The sequence below is a fragment of the Sturnus vulgaris genome, chromosome 8, assembly GCF_052056855.1.
Source record: "Sturnus vulgaris isolate bStuVul1 chromosome 8, bStuVul1.hap1, whole genome shotgun sequence".
NCBI classification, from domain to species: Eukaryota; Metazoa; Chordata; class Aves; order Passeriformes; family Sturnidae; genus Sturnus; species Sturnus vulgaris.
This window is the reverse complement of record NC_142250.1, coordinates 5,901,526-5,926,666: the sequence shown is the minus strand read 5'-3', so window position 1 is coordinate 5,926,666 and position 25,141 is coordinate 5,901,526. Positions and strand designations below refer to the sequence as shown.

Here is a 25,141-nt window from a genome sequence, read left to right as displayed (position 1 = left end):
TTATAGCTTCTAGCTTTAGGCAAGCAGTTCAGTAAAAATTATGCTGGAAAGTTAGTGAAGTTTCAAACAAAAATAAAATAAAAGCACACCAGGAGTTAGAACAAAACCCAAGCTAAGAAGATGCTGGCAGAGATAAAGATTTTTGTCTAACAGAAGGATTTGAAATATTCAATATCCAATCTCCTGCCCCTGTTATTCTCTGACTAAACTGTGACAAGTTTTAATGCTACTGAAACACACATATATTAATTTATCTTGAAACATCTTTTTCCTCTTTTGTTCGACTGTGACCAAAGCTGCCAAGTTGCCATAAACAAGGCTGATTTTTGTGTCAAATCATCTACTTCAGTTTGCATAGACAGTGAATAAGCTAATCTCTTTTTCTCTTTACAGGATACTTTTGTTGAAAAAGTATGTTTAATACTTTCACAGTTGATTTCTCTCCTTAGGATTATATAACCACCAGATGTCTCTAAAACCATACTCTCTCATAAACATTGTTTTAGTCTTTGAAGATGTTGAAAATCTGGGATTTAAAGGACTATTGCATCCATCTACCCAGGGATCAAAAGCTCTATTACAATTACCCTGAGTGCAAAGTCAGAAAATTTATTTAGCTGAGCAGGTAAGTTTGAGACTTCTCAAAAGTCCTCATTTAATCTGTATACAGTAAAATCTAATATACTAAACTCATTTTGAGATATAAAATTGAAATCCCTGTAGGATACAATACTTTTATCAAAAATGTGAGTAAGGGAAAATTTATTAAGTGGCATAGCAATCCCATTAATCTGAATATGACATATGACATCTTATTTCCTTTTGCTTATTTGAAGTTCAGTCACTTTCATCCAAATAGATTTTTTAAAATTCATGTAAAGAAGTCCACGATGCAGCAGAATTTTTGATGAACAGGAGGAAAATATCAACCTCATGTTCTGAAGGATCCTTATTGCAGCTACACATCCTTGATCTTCATCTCTTAAATCTTGAGGCTGGTAATTCAGTTAGATGAGATGACAACCAATATATGATCTTGTAAATATTCAGAGCAGGAATACACAAGCTGAGGATACCGTTTGGTACAAATAGGGACCATCTGATAGGAAAGGCACATCCACTTGGAAAAGGTCAATTTGACCCTTCCAAATCCTGGCCTGCATTAAAAAAAGGTGCCACCAGCAGGTTGAGGGGAATGGTTCTCTGCCTCTACTCTGGAGGCCCCACTGGAGTTCTTCATCCAGCTCTGGGGTCCTGGCACAGGAAGGATGTGGAGATATTGGAGCAAGTCCAGAGAAGGCCATGGAGATGTTCCAAGGGCTGAAGCCTCTCTGCTCTGGAGACAAGCTGGGAGAGCTGGGGGTGTTCATCTACAGAAGAAAAGGCTCCAGGGAGACCTCTGAGAGCTTTCCAGTGTCTAAAGGGGCTCCAGGAAAGCTGGAGAGGGACTTGGGACAATGGAGGAACAGGACAAGACGAAGTGGCTTCCCACTGCCAGAGGGCAGGTTTAGATAGGATATTGGGAAGGAATTATTCCCAATAGGTGTGCGTGATGAGGCCCTGACAGAGGTTGCCCAGAGAAGCTGCAGCTCCCAGGAAGTGGATCTCTGGAAGTGTCCACAGCTAGGTTGAAAGGGCTTGGAGCAACTTGGAATAGTGGAAGGTGTCCCTGCACATGGCAAGTGGTGGAATGGGATGAGCTTTAAGGTCAGTTCTCACCCAAAGTGTTCTGTGCTTTATGAAATTAAAACTGTTGAGGAAGAAGGTGAAGTTCAAGGGTCTCCAGCATGGGAGCTGGGAACTGGAGCAGGTCTTTCCCAGAGATAGGGAATATCTATACCTGGTGCTTCCTAAGGGAAAAGACTTGGCACTATTTTTGCACTTGTGCTTTTGCTTTCCCTGTGCCTGGGAGCATTCAGAGATGTGACCGAAGGTTTATTTCCATGTAGATCTTGAGTAGCTGACATAGCTGTTGGGTAGGAAATTCTCTAAGGAGCTATCAGATGGGGCAGAGCCATCTGATAACTGTGACAGTGTCTTGGCTATATAATTGAGGCATCAGGGAAAGGCACCCAGTGCCTCTGGGATGTGGCAGCACTGTGGGTGCCTCTTGCATTTCCCTGGTGGCTGCACTGGTTCATCTCTGGCAGACCTCAAAACCAAACAGTTGAGCTTATCTGGATTTAGCCATCTTCAGGAAAGAAACTTTATCTTTAAAGTGAATTTCAAGCATGACTACACTCAACCACCCCACCCCCTCCAAATTGGCAGAACTGCAGTAGTGGTTCGGTGTTTCAAAGCTTTAGGAGCTTTTCTTCCTGTCGTCATAGCGCTGTAGCTACAACTTAATTTAAGGCAGGCAACTAAGCAGCTGTTAGGTCATAACAACTTTCATTGCCAGCTTAAGCCAAAGTAGTTTCTGCTGTTGTATAATATTTTATCTGTACAAATGATAGGTAACAGCTTTGTAGCTGGAAGACAATTCCTGAAGAAGAGCTTGAGTCCTGGTAACTACAAATGAGCGGTTTGCCAAGTTCAGGGTTTGTTGTGTTTTTGTTTGGTGAACTGGTTTGACTAATTATGTTTATCATGTGAATACTATCAACGTTTACTTAGAGTAATTTAAAAATGTGCGTATCTTTTGGGAGTCCCAGTTTTGCAGTGAAAAAAGAGATAAGCAAGACCTTATGTTCTTAAGAGTTTGCTGCTCTTGCCTCCTATAATTCTCTAGTGTTCCCATTCTGTCCTTAGTTGCCTACCATGCGTCCAGCTGACACCTGTAGAAAAGGAGTGAAGCTGGTGGTGGGTTTGAGGGATGACTGTGCTGGATGGATGGCAGCATATGTGTACCACCTAGTAGAGGCATGTAATACTTGAACTTAATGTGTAGTCCTTCCATATGTGGAGACATCCTTTTCCACTTATCGAAAGGTTGCAGGCTGAGGGATGTGTTTTTATCCCACAGCTATTGTTCAGAAACTTGAAGGAACTTAAAATCTTCTGACATCTCTGTATCTTATCAAATTTATTTGTAATTGCCAATATGCTCAGGGACTTTTGGAGGAAAAGCAATTTTAGGTTGCGTGATGTTTAGGCGAGAAGGCTGGTTCTGTGCTTCACTTACTCCGCTCCTTGCTTCAGGAGTGCTCACTATGAAGCTGCAAAAAGCTGTTTCCTGTCATATTCGATCCTAAGCTTCCTGGTGACCATGTTTCTTTGCTCTACTGACTGTGAAACAGGGCCTGATGCAAAAGGTGAGCTCAGTAAAATGTGTAGGCCTGGATTCCTCTGTGTGTCAAATATGTATTTGTACCCTCAGGCTGGCTTAGAGTTTATGAAGATACTGAGGCATTTGCAAAAGGTATTCTGGTAAAATGTAGAAAAGAAATATGGAATTTTTTGCAATCAAACTTTTTTTCGTAAATAGCAATCATAGCCTTATATTATTTTAATAGCTAATGTTTTTATACTTGGAGCTGATTTTCATAAAAGTGTTTTTTACTGTGAATCACTTTTCAACAACCTTGGTCATATAGCAAGAGGCCCAGCATATGCAATCAAATTATCAATGGGGAATGAGGTTTGTGTCAACCAAATTCAACACTCTAGAAATTGGGAAGGTGGTGCAATACAGCTGTCCAGTCTCTCCCATCATCACATCCCATTAAAAAAAATACAATTGATGGAGAGAATTGTTCTATTGAGATATTTAGATGCTCTACATATATGAATGTATGTAGAACACATACACACACATAATATTATTCCCTTTCCTTGCCTGCTTGGAGGCATAACCAGTGTAACTGGCTACATTATGAAATGTTCACTATCTCAAAGTGGGCACAGGAGCATTTTGCCTGATTAGGCTATTTATTGTCTTGTTCTGTAGTGAACACAATAGATAAATTAGCACAGTGGCCTGTGTTTGTGTGGCACATACCCCTGCAATCATATCAGACAGAACAAGGTTAAGAGCTGCATGTGCAAATTTTACAGCAGTTGAAATGACTTATCATATTATTATCCATCTTTTGTAGTAATCATTAATGAGTTAATTTAGTGTGTGAATCTGAGGCAAGGGGTGTAAAGAATGTGTATGCTGATCAATAATTCTTGTGAGCTTGAAACAAATGTTATTGAAATCAGTCATAATTAGCCGTAGATAAAATCCTAATAAATCCCTAGTACTGGAGTAGTTATCTTCAAATTGAAAAAAAAAAATGGAAAGACTAAGAGAGGGTCAGACCAGTAAGCTATGAAATTATTCAGGAAAGGAAATGATGACAAGAAGAACTGATACTCATACAAAGAAAACCTGTATGGAAACATTTTAGTGAAGAAAATCCCCATTTTTCCTGAGGAATGAGGAGAAACTGAGACAATAAATGATTATTTATTCCCAGGAAGCACCAGCCTCCCTGTATAACTGAGTTTGTGTGTTACCACCCTCTGAAATGTGTGCGTCAATTTCACCATTCTGCATTATGAATGTTTTTAATGGGAATAGTTAATTTCAATCAAAATATTTCATCTTTCAGATAAGATAAAATGCCATGATCCTGGCCTCAAGATGGATTTTATAGCAGAGACCTTAATTATTTTAGAAGTAAATTCATTTTCTGTCCTATGCAGAGGATTGCAGAGGAGCTTGCTATTCCATTACTGTGTATTGTTTGAGGAAGAGAGGAAAAAGTCTATAGTCATAACTAACTGTGTATGTGGAAAGGAACAGAAGGGAAGTTCAACCCTGGCATTGCAGTTTTTGATGTCAATAATATAACTAGCTTTTTACATCGAAGCCTACACGCTGTAAACAAACTGGAAAGTAAAATACTCACAGGCATTTACAGAAATCCTCTGCTTTTGAAGCTAATGTTCTGAATGAACAGAAGAATGAACATGCAATTAATATTGCAGGCATGGGGATATCATAAAATCATAAAAGTCAAATCCTGTCATTGTCAAGGCAATCAAACTAGGTCATATTTAACTCCTTGGTATGAGGGTCAAATGTGTTTAAAGATACTGGTTTGGGTAAAGCAGGGAAAACTGCCCTCTCCGAGAAATTGTGGTAATACTATATGAAGTGCTTTTTAGATTTGTTTGGAGCATAGGGTCAAGGTTTGGTTATCTCACTAAAATAAAGAAAAAGTAAGCTGGTAAAAAAGAATTATGAAGTGAATAGCTAGGGATAACAGATGGAATTTCTATCCAGGGAAAAACTGAAAAATGGGTTTTTTTCTTTTTGCCTGGAGCACAATTAAGTGAAACTGTTGAAGGCTTTAAACTAATTAAGGACATTTATAACATTAATTTTAAGATACACTTGAGGGTATTGAGGGAAAATTGGTTAGAGCATACAGGGCAGAGAACAGAGGGAACATCTGTCTGGCAGGCATGAAGGGTCTTTTATGGCCACCACAGAGATTTTGGGAGAGTGAGTGGTCTGTATTCAGCTGGTTGGATTCCTTCCAAATCTCTTTTGTCTTTATATATAGTGACTTCTCTGTGCAGGTGAATTTATCTTTGCACACATGTAAATTTTTTCAAGCCAAAAGGAATGAAAAGGTTACAGCTCAGTAGCCCCTGCAGGTGCAGGAAGACGCTTGGGGACGAGGGACCAGCTGTATAGCCATGCTCTTCCCAGCACACACGTGTTCCTGCAGCTTCCCATCCAATGGGTCCATGCGTGGCACCAGCAAAATATGACCTGGCTGTGTTTGGGAGCCTCATCTCCCAGAGGAGCAGTGTCTTTGACCTATTTGGAGTTTCCTAGTAGAGCATTTTACTTGTCAGTGCCCTGCCTAAAGCCCAAGCAGATGAGTTTTAACTATTTTTTAAATTTTCTGTCCCCAAACCCTACTTGAATAGTGTGACAAGCCTGTCTCGGGAGCTGTGACTCCCTTGTGCTGCCAGTTTAATTTACGGTATCTTTATGCATCATCTCAATAGCAAGGTTTCCTCCTCCAGCTGTGTGATAAAAAGTCTGTTGCCAATTCACTTTTGGGTTGATAATGGAACAAGGATCTAATTGCAGATCCTTGATTTAGATCAGCTTTGCAGCATCTCACACTTCAGTGAAAGCTATACACTACCAAGGAGGGTAGAAGTGAGGCCTGTGTTTAGCGATGGCATAGGTGTGAAAATTCTGTAACAATTATGAGATCATATTGCTAAGCTAGTTTTCCAATGGGAATATCTTGTAATAAGAATATCTCCACAAATAGCATTAAAATTGTTTTCCCATCAGCATGCAAAAGGCACTTAATGACATTGCTGTGACATTTTAATGCAATTTCCAAACTATTTCTTATTATATTCTTACAGTATGATGAAAACACTCTGGGCTCTCTGCATATCAGCACTGTGCTAATATTGCTGTTGTACTTATACCCATAGAAAATGTAATGATGCTGTAATGTTTTATTGATACATGTAGGAAAACTTCAAGAAGGGAACTAAAAGAAGGGATTTTTCTGCTCTGTGAAATAGAGGCTAGTCAAAAGACTTTAGCCTGTCATAGATGAAAAGGCTTGAACATGATGTTAGATGCTCTTTGTTTCCATGGAAAAGGCTCAACCATGAAAACATGCCTCTTTTTAATAGACTGCATTTAAGATATCTTTAGAGTTGTTTTACTTAGGCCTCTTGAGCCAGAGACAGGCAATAAGAAAATATTTATTTTCTTTTCCAGTAGCTCCTTCTTGCCTAAATCTAACATGAAGCATTAGAAAAAGGAACTTTCTATTTTGGTTTGGTTTCAGGACATGCAGATTTCAATCAAATAGCATTTTTATTTGTTACACTGATAATTGAAACTAAATATTATACCTCCATTCACATGAGGTGCAGCTGTTGTATAGCCCAGTGCTTTGGTGAAACTTGCTTTAAAATCATTCCCTGGAGAGTTGTTTTGCAAGGCTTGTAACAGACAGAGCTGTTGCAGTTTAAGTGCTTTATGGAGTTCTTCCTTTCACTTTCATCAGGCTTTGGATGACAATGCTCTGTGTTGCCAAACTGTTTCTTCCTTATCTGCCACTCTATGAAACCATTTTCAGCAGTGCATCATTGGAATATATCAGGCTAACATAAGATATTAGAAGTCCAAATACAGAAATGTGTCAACATTTTCCCTCGAAGAACAAGGATGATACACATGCCTCGTCAGCTGGATGATTGTTGCAGAGTAGACAGTAGCGTAATTCCAAAAATCTTTTTTTGGTTTTGTTTATTCTAAAATGAAGCAGTTTCAAATTTGCTGCTCTGGAGATCCAGATTTTTCTTGTAATGTTTTCTTTCTCTTCCGTGTTATCATTCCTGTTCACTGAATCAAATCTCTGTGGCTTTTCAAAGCTAAACTTTTACAGCACCAGTAATATCATTGCCATTATATTATCCTTTTACATAGGTTTACTCTAATTTGCATTTAAATTAAACATTTCAGAAGACGACTGTGATTTCTGAATACACACAAAGTATGCTGTTTTGATTCCTTGAAAATAAAAATGCATAACATTAATAAGAATATTACTTATATACTGTCTCTTTTATCTTACCAGTTTTTGTTCATGTGAGTCTTTTTTTTGAAAGCTTCTGTGGCAATGGCTGATTATTCCTGCTCTAATGTGGAACAAGATTTGACAACACCTTACTTAATTCCATCCACATTAATAAAAAACTCTCAGATTAAATTGAAGTCCAGCACTGTAGGCTCTTAGTATCTAGTGTTATGCTATTATAGGTGGGTGGTGAAGGTATGAGAGCAAATGGAGGGGAGGAAATTTTGATATATGGATTTTTTTATAATTTCTGGTATATCAAATTGTATTTAACACTATCCCCTTATTCTTTGCTTGAGATGAACAATACAGAAGATGAAGAAAGGATAGCTGAGAGGAGCTAAAAAATAATCAATCAACTAAACAAAGATAAGGGAATATATGGAACAGGGAGAAAAAAAACCCAAGATACCTCCTAGCTCCTAGCTTGTATTTAAAATGCGTTTATGGATCCTGTAAGATTCACTAAAACTGTTGAAATTTGGGCTGGTTCTTTTAAACAGAGTTGCTCATGTTTACTACCTACTTGTTGAGTTTGTTAGAGTTACTAACAAAGTAGAGTTACTCAAACTGCTTGGTTATTGGAAATATCCAGGCTCACCAGCATAGCTGAAAAGGAATAAGCACCATAAAAAAGTTAGGGAATGTGGATTTATTTTATTTTTTAATGAGAATGTCTTTTTTCATGATGACAGACATTCCCACTGCTGGAGCTGCTCTTGCCATATACTAATGAAGGTATGAAGCAGGAAGTGAACCACAGGATACTAGTGTCTGGAAGGCACACATCAGCCTGGGTGATATGCAAGCTATCAAATACCAGAAAATTTGGAAAAAATAGGTTTTGGGGGTGTGTATATGGGAAGAGCTTTCCAAAGAGCATGTTTACATCAGCAAAGGCTCAAGCCCTTTGCTTTTGAGCTGAGCACTGATCCTGGTGGTTGCCCTGGAAATTGTACATGCTTGGGATAGAGGCTAGATTGGTTTTCCTGATCAATCAGTGAACTCTGAGCTCCTTGTGTGGAAAAGAAAAACCCCACACTCTTCTTCTCTTAACCCTCCTGCCCTGAATTAATTGGCCCCAGGGTAGGGAGACATGTGGCCTCATTCTGAGCCTCCCACGACAGCCAAGCTTTGACTGCTTTGCTTATGGCTGTGGTTTTACTCTGCCAGAGAAGCAGGCTGGCTCTTCAGAGTTGCAGAGTTGCTGTGTATGTGCTGAGGGCTAATTTGTGTAACAAAGAAAAATAAACAAGTGCCTTTGGTGGAGGCCATGAAAAAAAATCTAGATGTGAATTGTTACCCTTTATTTTAAGCCAATTCTGGACACTAGTCTGGGAGAAGAGGCATACCCACCCAGGCTTGCTCACCTATTTGAATAAAGAAGGATTTTACAGAAAAGAACAGAGAAACAGTAGAGATGTGGTATGTACTTTAGGCCCAGATGACTTTCTGCTGCCCTCCCCACAGTTCCCTCTTTGTCTCCTGTGGAGGGAGCAGAAACCATTTTTGAAGTAGAAACCCTCTCCAAGCCCCTGGAAGGGACCCCATAGAAAACGATGCCTTAAAGATAAGAAATTGCCAAAAGGTATTCTGCCCCCCTTGGTAGACCCCTGTGTTATCTTTCTGTAATATTAGTGGTCCATTTTTCTGTTGTACTAATTGGTAGTTTCAAACCTAAAAGTCCTCTGTAGATTGGTTAGTTTTAGAATTCCCTTGGTAATTGGTGCAAAATGTAAACCCCCTGAAACATATAAAAACCCCCAACCGTTGAATATGCTAGACGGGATCCCTTCATAGAATAAAGCTATGGATTTGTGCCTCTCTTCATATTCCTATCTCTTTACTCCGCTGGCTTGAGGCGCGATGCAAGCCAGATTCTATCTGGGCAAGACTTGGAAACGTGCCCTGTCACTGAGAACTGCCTGGGCAGTTTTGGGGGTCTCAAGGAGGACCCCACCCCACCGGCAACAGTCTCTCAGGTTTACCAGTTAACTTCCCATTTGCCTTTGAAGTGCGTGTGCAGCCTGTGTGAAATGATCCAGCCGTGTCATGCAATAGACTGGCCAGTGCAGTGCCAGTGCTGGCTTGCAGATGGGATTTTCACTGTTAAGTGATGAGTATTTTGAAGAACAGTTTCACTGGGAAACTAGATGCCCCTGGGCAATAGATGGGTTGTAATGCAGAGCTAGGATCCCATAAGGATGATCAAACACTTGTATAAACTGGCCATAGGTGCAGGTGTCAGATGTGAGCCCCAACCATGCTACTTCTCTGTGTAGACATGGGACTGCTGTCACCCCAGATGAAATCCATCAGCTTCTCCTGGGGTTGGGTTTAGGCCTTGAATGACAGGCAGTACACTATATGCTATGAGCGGTAAGTCCTACAGGTATGGAAACTCTGACACTGCCTTCCTGAATGTGTTACTTCCTCTTCCATCCTTGTTTAAATTGTTTCTGTGACAAGGTTAGTTGCTGTAATACCCTCTCTCCCCAGTCGTCTTGGCTAGCTCTGGACTGAGGGAGACGAGGATACTGACAAGGATGAAGGCGAAAGACCAAAGGAGGCTCTTTCCCCCGTGGGAAATACTATTTATTGTAGCTTCCAGGTGGGAGAAGCAGAGAAAGAGAGCTAACAGAAAATCACGGGAGGTTTTAAACTCGGGGAAAGGGGGGGGAGGAACAGACCAATGGGATACAACTGATGGTGTTGGGCGAGGGGAGGGTGGAACCATCACCATAGCTTGGGGGTGTACAGAACAAACCATTTAGTGCAATAGAACAACAGTGCAATACAACGAAGGTTTACCATTCCTCAGCCTGAATACATATCCATTGTTGGATTTTGTGTCAAGGAGGTTATATTTACCAAGGTTGCTACTGTTATTATGATAGTTAAAAGAGCTCCAGGACAAGTACTCCCAGTACCAAACTGATATGTAACAGCCTGGCACAGTTTGGAGACTGTGAATTTTGACTTCCTCTCATCGGGTGTCCACTGAATGGCTGCCCTGGCCTAATTGCTTGGCCTCATCTGATAGGTGTTTGCTCACTCCAAAAGGTGTTCAAATCCCTCTACAGTGATGCAGCAGTGAAGATAAAAAAACAGAGGTACTTGTGCTCAGCTGGACTAGAGAGTAAAAAAGCCCTTTGTACAGGAAGCAAATAGGATGAACTTTGTTCTTGTTTATTTAGAAGGTTTATTCATCCCCCTATGGAAACTCCTGGTTCCAAAATTTCGTTGTTGTATGGGAGAGTCCTTGTTGAGGCTCTCATTGGCAACTGCAGGGATGCCTTCTGAAGGAATTCCAAGAGAGGCTTGACAAATCTGACATCATCATCAGCATGCAACCAAGGTATCAGAGCAACTAAGTGGCTAGGGGAGGAGCAGTGCTTCTCAGACATAATTTGTCTGAGGGCTAATGGCAGTCTGGGGGGCGGGTGGAAGGAGCTGGACATAATAAAAAGCCCAGGTAGGGTGTAGAGCATTAACCGTAGTGCTAGTGCTGGTCTGGCTGGTATGTTTGCATGTGCTTAGACTACAGATCAAACAGCTAATGGTGAAAGCAGAGTAATATGATATGGAATATGTATATGTATTTGACATGGTAGCTGATAGGGGAAACCATGAGACAATCTATTAGGACCTGGTTAAGTCTACATTAAGTGGCATCAGAGCAGTGTTTTGGATGGTGCAGCCACTGACCTGCAGTTCCTCCTCTTGCAATACACTGCATGGCTGGGTAAAGCAGTTCCTAGTTTTTTTGGGAACACTCATGCCCTTTAAGCCACTGGCATTCAGTTACAAATTATTTAAAATAAATGGAGTACATGTCAGTGCTCTGTTCTGTTGTTCCTTTTTTCTTCCTAGAACAATGCCAGCTACCTAGCACATATATTAGAGTTGTGTCCATTTTAATCAGAATGTGCAAACTCATGAAGTTAATGAGCTCCAATTCACTTTGATTTAAAATGATCAAAACAAAAGAACATCCTCTCTCACCTTTCAACTAATATTTACACTTATAATTTGATAAGGGCAAAGAAAGTCCCCTCTGCTGTCAACTGATGTAACAGTTTTTTGACCTATAGCAATTTCTTTATCAAAGCTATATATGTACTTAAGAGTTCCCTCCTTTGAAGGAATTTCCTCTGAAGGAATTGTTTGAGGAACAACTCTCAAACTTTGTTTCTGCTACCAGCAGGGTTTGCATTGTAACATCCCCAGTGCTCTAGCAGGGTGTTTTTAGGCCCTGCTAGAGCACTGGGGATGTTACAATGCAAACCCTTGCTATTTAAAAGAAGGTGATATTGAAGTTAGGAGTGCGATGAAATAGCTGCAGAGATGGAAAACTGGTCGAAAGGATGCTATTACAGTCCTTTTTTAAAGTTATCAGTACAGAAGGGCTGTTTTCAGTATACAGCACTAGTTTTGGAGAGCATCAGATTGTTGACACTGTTATGTCACACCACGCTCACTCAGAGGATAATACTTCATTTTCCTAGCGCACACTCAGAGACTTTTTTATTTCCAGTTTCCTCACTCAGCATCAACAATCAAAACGGTGCTGATCAAATATCAGGATCTCAAGGAGTTTGGAAAATTAACAAATAAAACCTCACAAGTTATAGGTAACCTATGTGTTTATGTGATAGGAGAACCTGTAAACATTATAAACAGCTGTTTTCCAGAAGTTGTGGGGATGTCTCCGGCTCAGATTTTTTCCAAGGCTCCTTTCACTGAACTCTGCATTATCTCCACTCCTTTCCTGGGGCTGGGCTGTTGTGTGTTGTAATTGCTACAGCAGCAACACAAACCAGTTGTAAATGTGACCTGAAAGGAAAACAAGCCCTTTTTAGGTGTTTTAGGTGGTTAATGCTCACATCTCCAGAATTTCTTATTCTCACTTACACGTCTTGTCAACACTCAGGAGAAGGAAGAGCTAATTCGCTGCCAGTCCAGCTTCCTGGAGGTAACATCCTATTTCCATGTGAGGACAGATACACAGTCTATGTGGAGCTTTCATGCTTGCTAAAGTCAAGGATCTGCTGGTACAAAATTATTCCTACTAGCAATGTACTGTGGTCTAGTTTTCAGCAGACATGTAGCAGCCTGGAGGATATTGTCAACTTTTGGACTACAAAAATTAATGCCACTCTTTAAAAGGTGTATTTAACAGCATCAAACTGAAAGAATAAAATAGAATGTGGACATCTGTCGTCACTAAAGGTGTTTTTTGTTCTCTCATCTAACTTATACAGCTGTGGTTTTTCCATGGTGTTTGCATAGTATGTCATGCAGCTCAGAGAATTAATAGGGTTGTAGCAGCTTGTGCTTTGGGTATTGAAGTACTCTTTCTTCTCAGCTCCTGTAGCAGTCCAAAGTGCAGCGGTTTCAGCACAGGGATATCTGGTGTGAATATCAAGATTGTTAATGATCTGAGCTCTGACAGGATGGAAGTTGTGATGGCATTGTGGGACAGAGCCCTGTAGACATGAAATCTTGCTGTGGTGCTAGAGATTTGAGGGTTCATGAACCAGAAAAAAAAACATCAGTGACATAAGAAAGAAGTTTGGGTTTTGCATTGGCCCTTTGGAGACAGGATGCAGGATAGCACAAGGCAGGGAAGGCGTTCAGTCAGTGAGGAACCCCCAGGTTGCCATAAGATAATGCTTATGGACATCTGGGCATGGAACAGCCTGGAGTGACAGCAGCCATCATGGCCTGCACAGACAGAGCGCAGCGTTGTCTGTCAGCAACTGCTCAGTGCATTGCAAGATGTTTCTCCATCATTTCCTTTGACTTTTGTGGAAGCAAAATTTTTATCATGCTATAAATGAGATAACTGAGGGGAACCTGCTACCAACAATTTGCATGTCAGTTCGTACTTAATTACTGGAATATCAGTACTGAGGCTAAAAGCCTGAAATGGTAATATGAAAAACATACACATAAAAACTAAGTTAAATGGTAGGAGCTATTTTTAGATGAGCAGCTTTTTTAAAAAGCAGCCTTTTAGAAGGGAAGGAAAAGCTTTATTGGTAGTGATAGCATAAATGCAGAATAATGCAATTTTTGAGTTAAATTAAAAAGAGAAGTCTTAATTTAAAGGTAATTCATTGCATCGTTTAGTGAAATAATAGGCAGAAGAATGAAGATGCAGCAAACAGGTCTAGACCTGTGCCTTCCAATGACCCCATTATCATGATGGAGCCAAAATATGCATGGTGAACTATTCCAGTACCAGGGCCATAGTGGGGCAAGGAAAGATGTGGGGAGGAAGGAATGGCAGACTGGGGCTGTTAGGGACTGTCACCTGCATTCCTTCACCCCCTGTGCTATTTGGTCGTGAGAGGAGTCAGGCATGAAGGTGTGACGCTGCACCAGAGAAGAAGCAGGAGGTGGGTGTTATTTTTTGCGTTTTTCATAATCCAACTTTATTCTAAATGGCAATAAATTGAATTAATTTTCCACATCTTGAGTCAGTTTTGCCCACGGCAGGGATTGGTAAGTGGTCTTCCTGTCTCAATCTCTATCTACAAAATTTTCCTTGTTATTTTCTCTCCATCCTGCTTAGGAGAAAGAGGGAGATGGCTGGGTGGGTGACTGGCAGCTGGCAATGGCCAATCCACTACATAGGCAATCTTAGAAAAAGAAGAAATGCTCTGCATGTGGTTCATTCAGGTTCATTTTCAACAGGAGGAATTTTGTGGCTCTTTGAAGGGAGAAGAAGTATCTTCAAAGGCTTTGGACCTTGAGGTCTGTGTCTGCAAGAACAAGTCCTGACTGATGAAACATGGAACAACCCCATGTAGAGATACAGCTGGAGAGCAGGGCTGAGAGCACTGTTCAACTCATGGCTGAAGTGGATGTACTAGGCTTGGTAGGCCACAAGCCCTGGCAAGATGAGGCTGAACCCTGAATAGCGAAGTACAAGGTATGCTTGGTGTGCTTTGTTTTAGATAAATCATGCAAGACCGTATGTGCCTATGCTGGTCTGTACAGGTCTGTGCAGAGGGTTTGTGCAGAGCTCTTTCTGATTAAGTAATGTTACTTAGAAACACCAATTGTGTGATTGTGCTATTTTTAGCTGTAGTTGAAAAGGTATATATTGATGTGTGAAATCAATAACTTGGCTTAATGCTTGCATCAAATGGAGATCTTGTCTCTTCATTACGCAAATGGCAGTCCCATCTCTTTGTTGATCGTCATCAACCCCAGATATGTTCCCACTCATTCTGCTGTTAACCATTACTTTTCCTGCATGGCATCCCAGCTCCTGGTTTGGAAGGGCCTTAAAGCCCATCCTGTCCCATCCCCTGAGATGTGTAGAGACACCTTCTACTACCCCAGTTGCCTCACCCAAGCTGGCCTTGGACACTTCCAGGGATGAGGCAGCCACAGCTTCTCTGGGCAACCTGTGCCAGGGCCTCATCATCCTCACAGGGAAGAGTTTCTTCCCAATATTCCAGCCAAACCTACTTTCTTTCAGTTTAGTGCCCCATTGTCATGTTATTACATGCTCTTGTAAATAGTCTCTCTTGATCTTTCTTGTCCAGGTCCCCCTGGAGGGCATCATGTCCTTCAGGTCTAACCCCTGGATAAGCATAGTCAGCAAACTGCATGTCCCTACTTGTTGTTTTATAAAATCACTTATTAACAATCAGGCTCTTCAAGGGAGAAATATGTCCTTCCCGCCCCCTTATCATGATAATCAGCTCTTTTTTTTTTTTTTGTAAAACATGATCAACATATTCTCTAAAGTGATGGAGAGACCAAATGGATCTATTGTGCCCGGATAAATTTATAACCTGTCTGTAGTGTTTGTAAAGGCTTTTCTTACGTCCAACTTTCTTTTTTTTTTCCAGTAGGTCTCTAGGAAATAAAGAACTAAAGGTAATTTATGCTAGATGCAACAATGTATTATTAATTACAATTGCTAATATGCCTGAATGTCAAGTAAATGGTTTGACTAGTGGTTTGAGGCAACTGTGTTGATTGGTCTTTATCTTTCTCTTCTCTGGAAAAAAAGACATCATTTTATATAATGAAGATGACCTTCTAAGAGATTAATCTGAGATTTGTCATGATAACCTTTACAAAGTCTCTACTGATCTTTGAAATTAAGATATTATTGATATGAGTAGAGGGAAGGAATACACACACCCCTATTTTAAAATATATTTTACTGCAGAGAGGTACCTATGACTAAGTTAAAGAAAATGCAATGTGAAGGGTCTTTGTAATGTAAATATGCATAAACACAAGAAAATTTTTTAGTAAAAAAGCCTTGATCTTGAGGGAAATAGGAAAAAATACAGAAAAATGCAAATTTTGCAGAATTCACATATTTTAATATCTGTTACTTTCCCATGCCATTAAAACAGTGAAATTTGAAGAATATTTGATGTAAAGCTAGTAAGATCACTAATCTCTTGTTCACTGCCCATGCAATGTTTCCTTGCTTTGAAGGAAGCAGATTCCTGACAGTCATATGAGTGTTCAAGACATTGCCTGTTTTCATTACTATCAGATGTCCTCAGTTAAGTTTTTTCCCAATATCCAAAATTTTCTAAAGGAAGGAGGCTGAAGGAGTATCAGAGAAGGCTTTACTCTGGGCTGTTTTTGTTGTATGCATTCACTATTTTTTTAAGTTTGCCTTTTCCAAGTCAGAGTTCCTGATTTCTCTGCCCAAGCTCTATTATATCCTTATCCGTGATTTTTTATGTTACTACCACTGTCCTCGTGATCAAGGTGACTGATCAAAGAATCTTCATCTCCAGTGTTTTTCTTTCCTCAGAGCTGAGTCATGAGGAAATTAAGCAGTGCCAGACCTCACAGCTCTCTGTGCTATAATAATGTTGGCAAGGACTCTTCCTTGGTTTTTGTCCCTTGAGTTGGCCTAGCCTGGGGAGTGGTCCTAGCTAACAGACTGATGTGACCTTGCTGCTTGGGGTAGCAAGAGTTCAGCTGTTGGGACACAGTCATGTGTGGCAAGGTGGCAGGTAAAGCCATGAAATGGTAGGTGGCAATAGTGGGCTTTTGTATTTATCAGTCCAGGATGTGCCTCCCAAACTGTGCATCCCACCACAATATGCTGAGTAAAATAAATTAAGATTTTTCAGTCAAATTTCTTAACTGAGATCCAATCTATTCCTGTCCTAGCTATTCTGTTTTTCCATGTTAGCAATGCTATAGTATGCTTTAGCCGAACACTGGCACCAAAGCATTTTTACTTGCCCTTATTCTGATCACAGTTTTTTCCATTTTCCCATGTCCTTTCCTGTGCTTTGTGCTGGTGGTTGTCTCATAGTCCTCTTTCCTATCTCACCAGGAGCTACCTTCACTAGGAACACCTTTCTCCAAGCTCATGGCAAGCTACCAACTTCATTCAAATCCCTCCTGAAAATGTCCCCCTGCTTAAAAAAGCAGAAGGTGAGAAAGGAGAGGGGACAAAATGAAGTTGGACAGAACCAGGAGAGGGGACATGAAGTCTTTCTTGAATAGCACTAACATTCATTCATCTTTCTTTCATGGTACCTTTTTCTTTATGAATGCCTTTGTCACGGAATCACAGAAGTACAGACTGGGTTGGGTCAGAAGGGCCTTTAAAGCCCATTCAGTGCTACCCCCTACCATGGGCAGGGGCACCTTCCACTAGACCAAGGTGCTCCAGTTCCCATCCAACCTGGCCAACCATGTCTAAATCACACTGAGAGTAATTTGGGAGCAGATAACTGCACACTACACACCACTGTGGTCCCTTCATTAATTCCTTAATGAACTCTCCAGGGAAGCATATGGAAATGAAATAGGCCCCGGATCCCCATGACAGGGAAGCAAAGGTTAACTTTTTTCATCTCAAGTAATCACATAAGTGAGGAGAATCTGGAAATGAAAACACCAGGGAGGGGCAGTGAAGATGCCTTACATTTACCCGTTGCAGTGCCCTGGAAAGCAGAATGACACTGCAGAGAATAAAACACTTGACAGTGCTCACTGCCCTTCTCCTGCCTTCCAAAAACGTGGTAAGGTGGGGCTGTGCCAGTTATGCAGCTACCACTGATTTAAAACCTTTTTATGATTTAGCCTTCACCTTTCTGCCTAGAAGCTGTCTGAAAGGATTAAGGAGAAACACACATCTGAGAAGAGCACAACTAAAGCTGAGGTGTGAGAAGTGTGGTTTGGGTACTGCTAAAGGATCCTGAAACGCTGGGAAGGTGTGAGGAAAAATTGTAACAAACTCTCTGGAATCCTGTATTTGTCTGAGGGTGGTATGCCCAGCACTTTTCCCAGTGGCCAGGCTGTGTTTGTGAACTTGCGCTCAAAGCTTTTTATTTCATTAAATAACTTGTTTGGCAGCATTTTTGATTTGTTTTCAGCTTTTACACAGCTGAAGGACCAAGTTAAGCTGACTTGTCTGTGATTCATATCTTAAAGGGGGGTTTTGGGGATTTCTTTTACTAAATTACTTTGACCTTCTCCCAGTGCCACCCAAACGGCAGATTTAATTTGCACTAGAGCTCTGCTGGGCAAGAGTGTGATGTGGAGAGAGTGAATCCTTACCTTCCCCAACCTGCTGAGGCCAGATCCTTCTCATAGGGCTGCTTTGCCCCACTGCCTTCCTCTGTTGGGACTCTCTCTGATACAGGTTGTGCTGCCTCTCAAAGAAGGATTCTGAGCTCTGGTGGCTCCCTATTGATTGGTCTTGGTATATTTCGAGCTCACTTCATGTTTTAGCCTAGTTATTGCAGCTAGGAAAGAGAGAAGATGTCCTACACTCCAGCTTTATTGATCTTGTTTTTAAAAATGTCCAGGTATGATCTGGAAAAGATAGGAGAGATCATAGTTATTTAAAACTATGTATTTCATTTTCCCTGTTTATAGTACAACAGGCTAAATGTTAATATTTTTGCAGCAATATTTGGCAGCAATATCGAAGCAAGCAGCAAAGCTGATACGGTTAATCTGGTTTTGGTGAATACAGCTCCTGATTAATTTCTAATTTACACTTTTATGAAGAATTGAAATAAAAATTCAGTTTTCTGAGCTCTAAAGGCAAAATCATTTTAAGAATGAGATTTGAATATTTTATAGCTACTGAATTTATACATTCTGATATATTTATGATGATATTTGTGTCAAGGCAAATCTCTTGCATATAAAAAAAATCTTAATTTATGCAAATAATTGAGGTAGAATATTCTTAAGTGAATATAAACCATTATGAAATTCTATGTTAGCTCTTTCCATTGCAAACTAAAAGTAAAATTTTTTTTCCAAATAAAATATTAAGATTCTTAGATTTTTGAGTAACAGTTCATAAATGAATGTAGCTGTGACAGCGATTATTACATGAAATTATCTAGTTAATTCATAAAACAAGAATGGAAAATAGCTATTTTTTATCCTATATGTTAGTCATCTTTGTTACATTTCACAAAAGCTTTCCAGTTCAACAGTTTTAAGTGGGCTGTAAATAAGTTCATTCCTCCATTGTCTCCAGTTAGAAATATTACATTACATTACATTATTTTGTGAAATAGCAAAAGAGGTGACAGTGGTGCTTCACTTTTCATCAATATATAACATCTTCTATAGCAACATGCATTCATCCTCTTGCTGCAAGAGTTGTCTTTTTCTGTGTCTTTACATGTGAACTCTATTTTTGAGCCCTTTTGGAGTAATAACCAATGGATCTATTTTCCCTTTTTCAAGGTGAGGTCACAGTTTTACAGTTTAATTTCACTGTGGTGACTGGAGCATAAACCAAAGGTCATGTTCAAAGTTAATACAGAGTAAAGATATTTCCACAATAAAAGATAATGCTCCAACTTGAACAAATATATCTTGTAAGTTTACTGTAGTTTACCCACAAGGATTTCTCAGAGTTTCTCAGATGGGTATAAAATGATAAATAAACTTTGCAACAAATGCAAATAAAATCATTTAAAGTGGGGAAGCTGATATGCAGGAGGAAACAAGTTAAAGATTTCTGATTTCCAGTCACTTATGTGCAACTCGAATAAATTATCCTCTGACAAATGGAGGTGCATATTGACTGATAAGCTCTAAGTGTTTTTAATGACTTGGGCTGCATAAAGCAGCTGTTGAGGCTTAAACTGGGTTTATGACTGTTGTGCTTTGCCAGCACAGAACAAAGAATCCCAAATATAAAGGTCCTGCTATCTCATTATTTGTGCCGTTATGCTCAAGATAAAGCACTGCACATTAGGTATACCTAATTTAATCCGCTGAATGTAGTAAAAAAAGATAAGATTATGGCTTCTTTTCCTTTCACTGGTTTTTCATATCAGATGCTTCTTGGTTAAGAAATGCACACTGTTGCTTGGAGAAAATAATATGTGTAACTCCTTTTATAAAGAATTGCTGCAGCTCTAAATAAATGTAAGATCCTCCATCATCTTTACAGAGGGAAAATGTGTGCTGGTGTCTTTACAAACCATTTGATGGGTGTTAATATCTTTGAAATGGATCTTAATGTTTCTGTTGACTTTGGGGAGCAGGTTCCTTACCAGGCCAGACAGCTTGGTGCCTGAAAACAACAAGGGTCTGCACAAGCTGGAGTTTCTGAATTTTAGGATAAAGTGACAGGTTCAAGGGTGGATATTGAGTAGGTGGTTAGGGAAGGCTGTACCTTCCTACTACCTCAGCTGATGGGGAAAGGAAGAGGGCAACATGTGGCCAGGAGTTCAGGATAAAAGGGAGATTGCACCCTCTGAAATCTTCAGAGAGAAAACCGTGTGGGTATGCGCCCCAGTGCACTCTCTCCCTTTGTTCGAATAAAGTTGAAGGACTCCTCTGTCTCCTCTTTGGACATAAACTTCTGGTGTTTGTGGATTTTCCTGACAGATCTGGGTCACTCTCAAATTATCTGTTCCAGAAGCATGTACCCAGGGTTCTCCTAAAAAACCCCCACCAATATTTTGCTTCCCAGTGTTATAAAATCATGGGTAGTACTGAAGTGGTTATTTTCATGGCGAGAAAAATCTGCTGTCTTTAGGCAGAAAATAAAATTAGCTCTGGTCTGTGTTCATGTTTCGCTGCTAACACATTCTAGTCATGTGATTAAGAAGGTAAGGCTGTGCCCAGTAGCCTGGAAGACAAGAAATAGTCCCCTACTGTATGGTCTAGGATTGCATGGAGGATTTCCTGAAGGAATTTTAACAGAAGGCTCCTCTAACTGTCTTAGAAGCATAAACCCCTTTGAAAGGAGTTATCTTGTATATCCAGGCTGAGTTCTGCCCTGCAGGAATATATTCCAATGTTTGCAAAGTGCCTTTTGCATTACAGTACACTAGTTAATTAAGATATACATGTTTTTGCTTTGACTGATGCTTTTATAGAGACTTTCTGCTGCTTTGGTAAGTGAACTGACAAGTAAGTTGGGCTGCATGCTGCAATTTGATTTTCACTGAAGGGAGGAGTACATGGAAAATTGCTGAAGGTGGAGAATTTGCTCACAATTTACTGATTTTTTAAAAAAGCTAGAAAGAAATTGTGAGAAATGACCACTCACTTTAAAATTTCAAAGGTTAATAAACCTCAATAAACACAACAAAGGACTGAAGAAGGAAAAAGGAACAGCACTGGGAGCATGGCCGATTGCCAGTGGCTCATCCACAAAATGGCTGCTCTGCCTTTTATACTCCCAGTGTTGCATCAGTCAACCCTGGCCCCTCCCAAAGTCTGACAGTCAACACATCTTTGTCATCCATTGGTGAAGACCTTCCTGCAACTTGATTGGAGGTGAGGTGTCCTAACTGCCCCATGCAAGGGGCACATGTACATGCCCTCTCTCCCATGTCCCTGACAACCAAGACTGTCAGGTGGCAACAATACAGGGAAGGAAAGAGGACTATAGGGAGAACAGTGGGTATCCAACCAACAAACTCCAATAATATAACTACCCATCAACAAAACTCTTAACATACACACAATATTCATCTCTGAATTGTGAGACCCCATCATCATATTACCTATCTATAAAAAAAATCCCCTTTTCCTTTTTGTCTTGAGCAATAATTCCCATTTCCTGTTTTGGTGATCCACTCATGCTTCTTGTAAGTCAAATTTGATTCTTGGATGAGTTATAATAACATCTGTTAATGTGGGTGAGGACAGCAGAAAAAGAAGAAAAAAACCTTGTTTTTTCCTTAAGCAAAATGATTGCTGGTGTTTGTCACAGGAATTGGTTTGACTTCCCAAAATGATGAGATAAATAGCAGACAAAAGGGAGTAACAGAAGTCCAGCACTACCCCCACCTACTATGCCCATGTGGTTGCTACCCAGGTGTATATGATCTTCTTGGTGGTGAGTACAGAGATCAACCTGGTCTTGCCTTCCACTTCTTTGTCACTTTCCCTTTTGCTACTTCCCAATTTAATTGCTTTTGGCACTTCTTCTATTATGGCCTTTTCACTGTCTCTGAGGTCCTTCCCTTCAACAGACACTAGTAGCTCCTATCCAAAGAAAGATAATTATAATAATACAAACACATTTGGACCCCCTGATCAATACAGTCCTGGTCCTCCTGCTTGAAGCAGAAGTGTCTCTCGTCAGAGTGATATTGGAGGTTTTTCAGAACTTGTCCAGATGGTACTTGAAATGGTAGATAAGCACTTGGCCTTATTTCCCAGTTGTATGTGACCCTTGTAACATTTCTTGTATCATTCGGGTCATCTCAGTTCATTACCTCTCAGTCGTCATTTAAGAGTAAGCTTCATATCACCTAGTCTAGATGTTATGGTCCATTCCTTAGGTTCTTTCACAGGTCCTTTGGCTCTGTTGGCATGGGTCCACCCTCGTTCAGCTGTTCTGACAGCTGTCTTGGTTGTTATCAGAACTTGAAAGGGACCTTCCCATTCTGGTATTAATGATTGTTCATTCCAGGGTTTAATCAAAACTAAATCTCTGGATTCTATGTGATGTATTTTGAAATCTAGAAGGGCACTTTGGAACAATCATCCCCCATTTTCTTAAATCTTCTAGATTTCGGGCTATGGTCTTAACATATTTCATAATATTTACCTCCTCTTCCTCATAGGTTGTGACTTTGTGGGCCGAGGCTAGAAAGGGTAACTGAAATATTATTTTGTAAGGGGATATGCCTAGGTTGGACCAAGGTTGTATTCTAACCCTTTGTAATGCAAGGGGTAAATATCTTATCCAAGACATATGAGTCCAAATCATTAATTTAGTCAAGGCTCTTTTAAAGGGTCTGATTCATCCTTTCAACCTGTCTGGAAATTTGCGGGTGCCATGGTGTATATAATTCCCATTCTATTCCAAGTACTTTGACTATTTGTTATAAAACTTTGGAAGTGAAATGTGTTCCCCTATCTGAATCAATACAGTTAACCATCCCATACTGGGGAATAATTTGCTCTAACAGCATTTTTGCCTTGTTAGATACCAGTAAAGAACTGTTATTCTTATCCCCATATCTCCTGCCTGAAGGCATCTGAATTGGACCTAAAATAATTAAAAGGGAGGGGGGTTGCACTCTGCATCGCAGAAAAGGGGCTCCTGCCTTTCCTTAGACCATACCTGTCTTTCAAACCAAGACAAAACCCTACCCCCCTCTTGAGTCTCACCCATTGGTATTTCTCTCAGGAGATATATCCCAAACTGGTGATTCTCATTCTCATACTTTGATATTGCTGTACTCGTGGTGTTCTGGCTAGGTCCATATAAGGGTATTACCTTCTCTGGAGTGCTGGTGCTTCTAGGGGTATCAGTAGATCTGGAGCAATGGAAGGTGTGGGTGCTTCTGGAGGTACTGCTGCACCTGGGACAGGGGAGAATGGCAGGGGTAAGTGGTCTAAAAGGTCCCATTCCTTTTTCTTGGATACTTTAAAAGTTTTTGCCTCTGAAGGCGAAATCTCCCCTTTCTAGCAAACAGCATAGTCACCTGCGTGCTGACTAAAAGATTCCTTAGCCTTTACATGGACATTTAAACCCTGACATATTCACCCCTCATCTGACCAATACCATGGCCAGTATACATGATTGGACCGAATTTCCCCCTTAATCCATTCTATCATACAATACTGTATCATCTTAACGTCCTTATCTTTGGTGTTTGGGTCATATTTCCACAGGGCTAGTTTTCTTCCCAGGAGGCTGTCTAAGGGTATATCTGTTGGTATCTCGTCACTTCCTTCTCCCCTTGGGGATTCCTTACTTACTCCTAGTCCCATCCTCCCTGCCAATCACAGGTCTTTGCAACAAAAGCCTGCTGTTTTTTTCAAGTAATGAAAAAAACCTGCATTCCTGCAGGCAAAAGAAAGCAAATAAACAGCTGCAGCCCGGCGAAGTCCAGAGAATTAGCGAGAGATTGACTCAGTGTCCCCACCACAATGGGGCTGACAAGCGAGGCCGGACAAGCCTCAGCAGAGTTATCTCTGCCCTGCACATTATCATCCACCGCCAGTGCCGGCTCCCTCCTCCTCCCCCCCCCCCCCCCCCCCCGACTCACCTACTGAGGTCGCGGCCCCTGCTCTGCACTCGGGACTGCGATGGGCTAGGAGGCAGCCCTGCGCGCTGCACATGCACGTGTAGGACGAGGCTGGTGTGCCACTCGGGTGGGCGGAAAGGGCTGGCATGTGCGTGCGGCGGTAAGGATGGGAGGGGCCCGTGCCTTCCCTTATGTTGGCAGGCACCGCGGGCGGGAGATGGCCGCGGTGGCCCTGCACTTCAGACCGGGCTGGTATGAACGTGGACAGCTGCTGAGAGCCTCCCACTGGGACTTGCTCCTGCCGGCGGTCTGCACCCCAGAGATCCCCGCACAGCCAGGCTGGCACTGCTGGGTGTTACTGCACCTGGTGGTTTTGAGACGCTGCAGCCAGTCCCACACAACTGGTCCCTGCCTCTCTTTTACTTCACATCTCACCGCCAATCTAACATGCTCTAAATCCTGTAACTCTTAACCTGGCTCTCTCTCCCAGGTACTCTTGAGTCCTCATCACTGCCAATCTAACACATGCTAAATCCACCCAACTGTCCAATGTCCTTAAGCTTCGATGGGCTCAGGTATGGATCCTGTGCAGTATAGACTGGAGCTGAGGTTCCTGCACTCGGATTACAGACAATCTGGCCAACATAATTAGGAGAATGGTGCCTTTTCAAACCAATTATCCCAAGTCTCACTCACACACTAACCACACTCTTGGACTGCGTCCCACTCCAAGCACACTCCTGGACTCCTTCTCCCCATGCACAATACTCACAATCCTCCAGATCTTTCAATCTGCAGCTTTTCAGGAGGCCTTTTCCCTTCTTCCCCCTCTTATTTTTCCTTATTTAGTCCCTTGTTGTCCCTGGGGTGTTGATCTGCCAATCACTGATGATCACAGGAGAAGCCAATTGAGCCACCAAAATTGGTGGGGCATGCCTCTCGTCTGAAATATCCTAGGGCCAAGGAGATGAGGCTTTTATCCCGGACAAGTCCCCAGATGTGAGAAATGACCACTCACTTTAAAATTTTAAAGGTCAGTAAATCTCAACAAACATGAAAAAGGACTGAAGAAGGAAAAAGGAACAGCACTGGGAGCAT

The 25,141-nt window shown here is 41.1% G+C and overlaps 1 protein-coding gene across 1 annotated transcript in view; it reads right to left on the bottom strand.

Annotated features, from left to right (window-relative positions):
- Nucleotides 1-24,191, bottom strand: part of LOC148222961 (uncharacterized) — a 37,574-nt gene extending 13,383 nt beyond the window's left edge. Inside the window, exons 1-2 of the mRNA XM_088168637.1 lie at nucleotides 24,065-24,191; nucleotides 23,290-23,374 (exon numbers count right to left, since the gene is read on the bottom strand). Of these exons, the coding sequence (XP_088024763.1) occupies nucleotides 23,290-23,374; nucleotides 24,065-24,191 (212 nt within the window). The remainder of the gene's footprint in view (nucleotides 1-23,289; nucleotides 23,375-24,064) is intronic.
- Nucleotides 24,192-25,141: the final 950 nt, after the last annotated feature.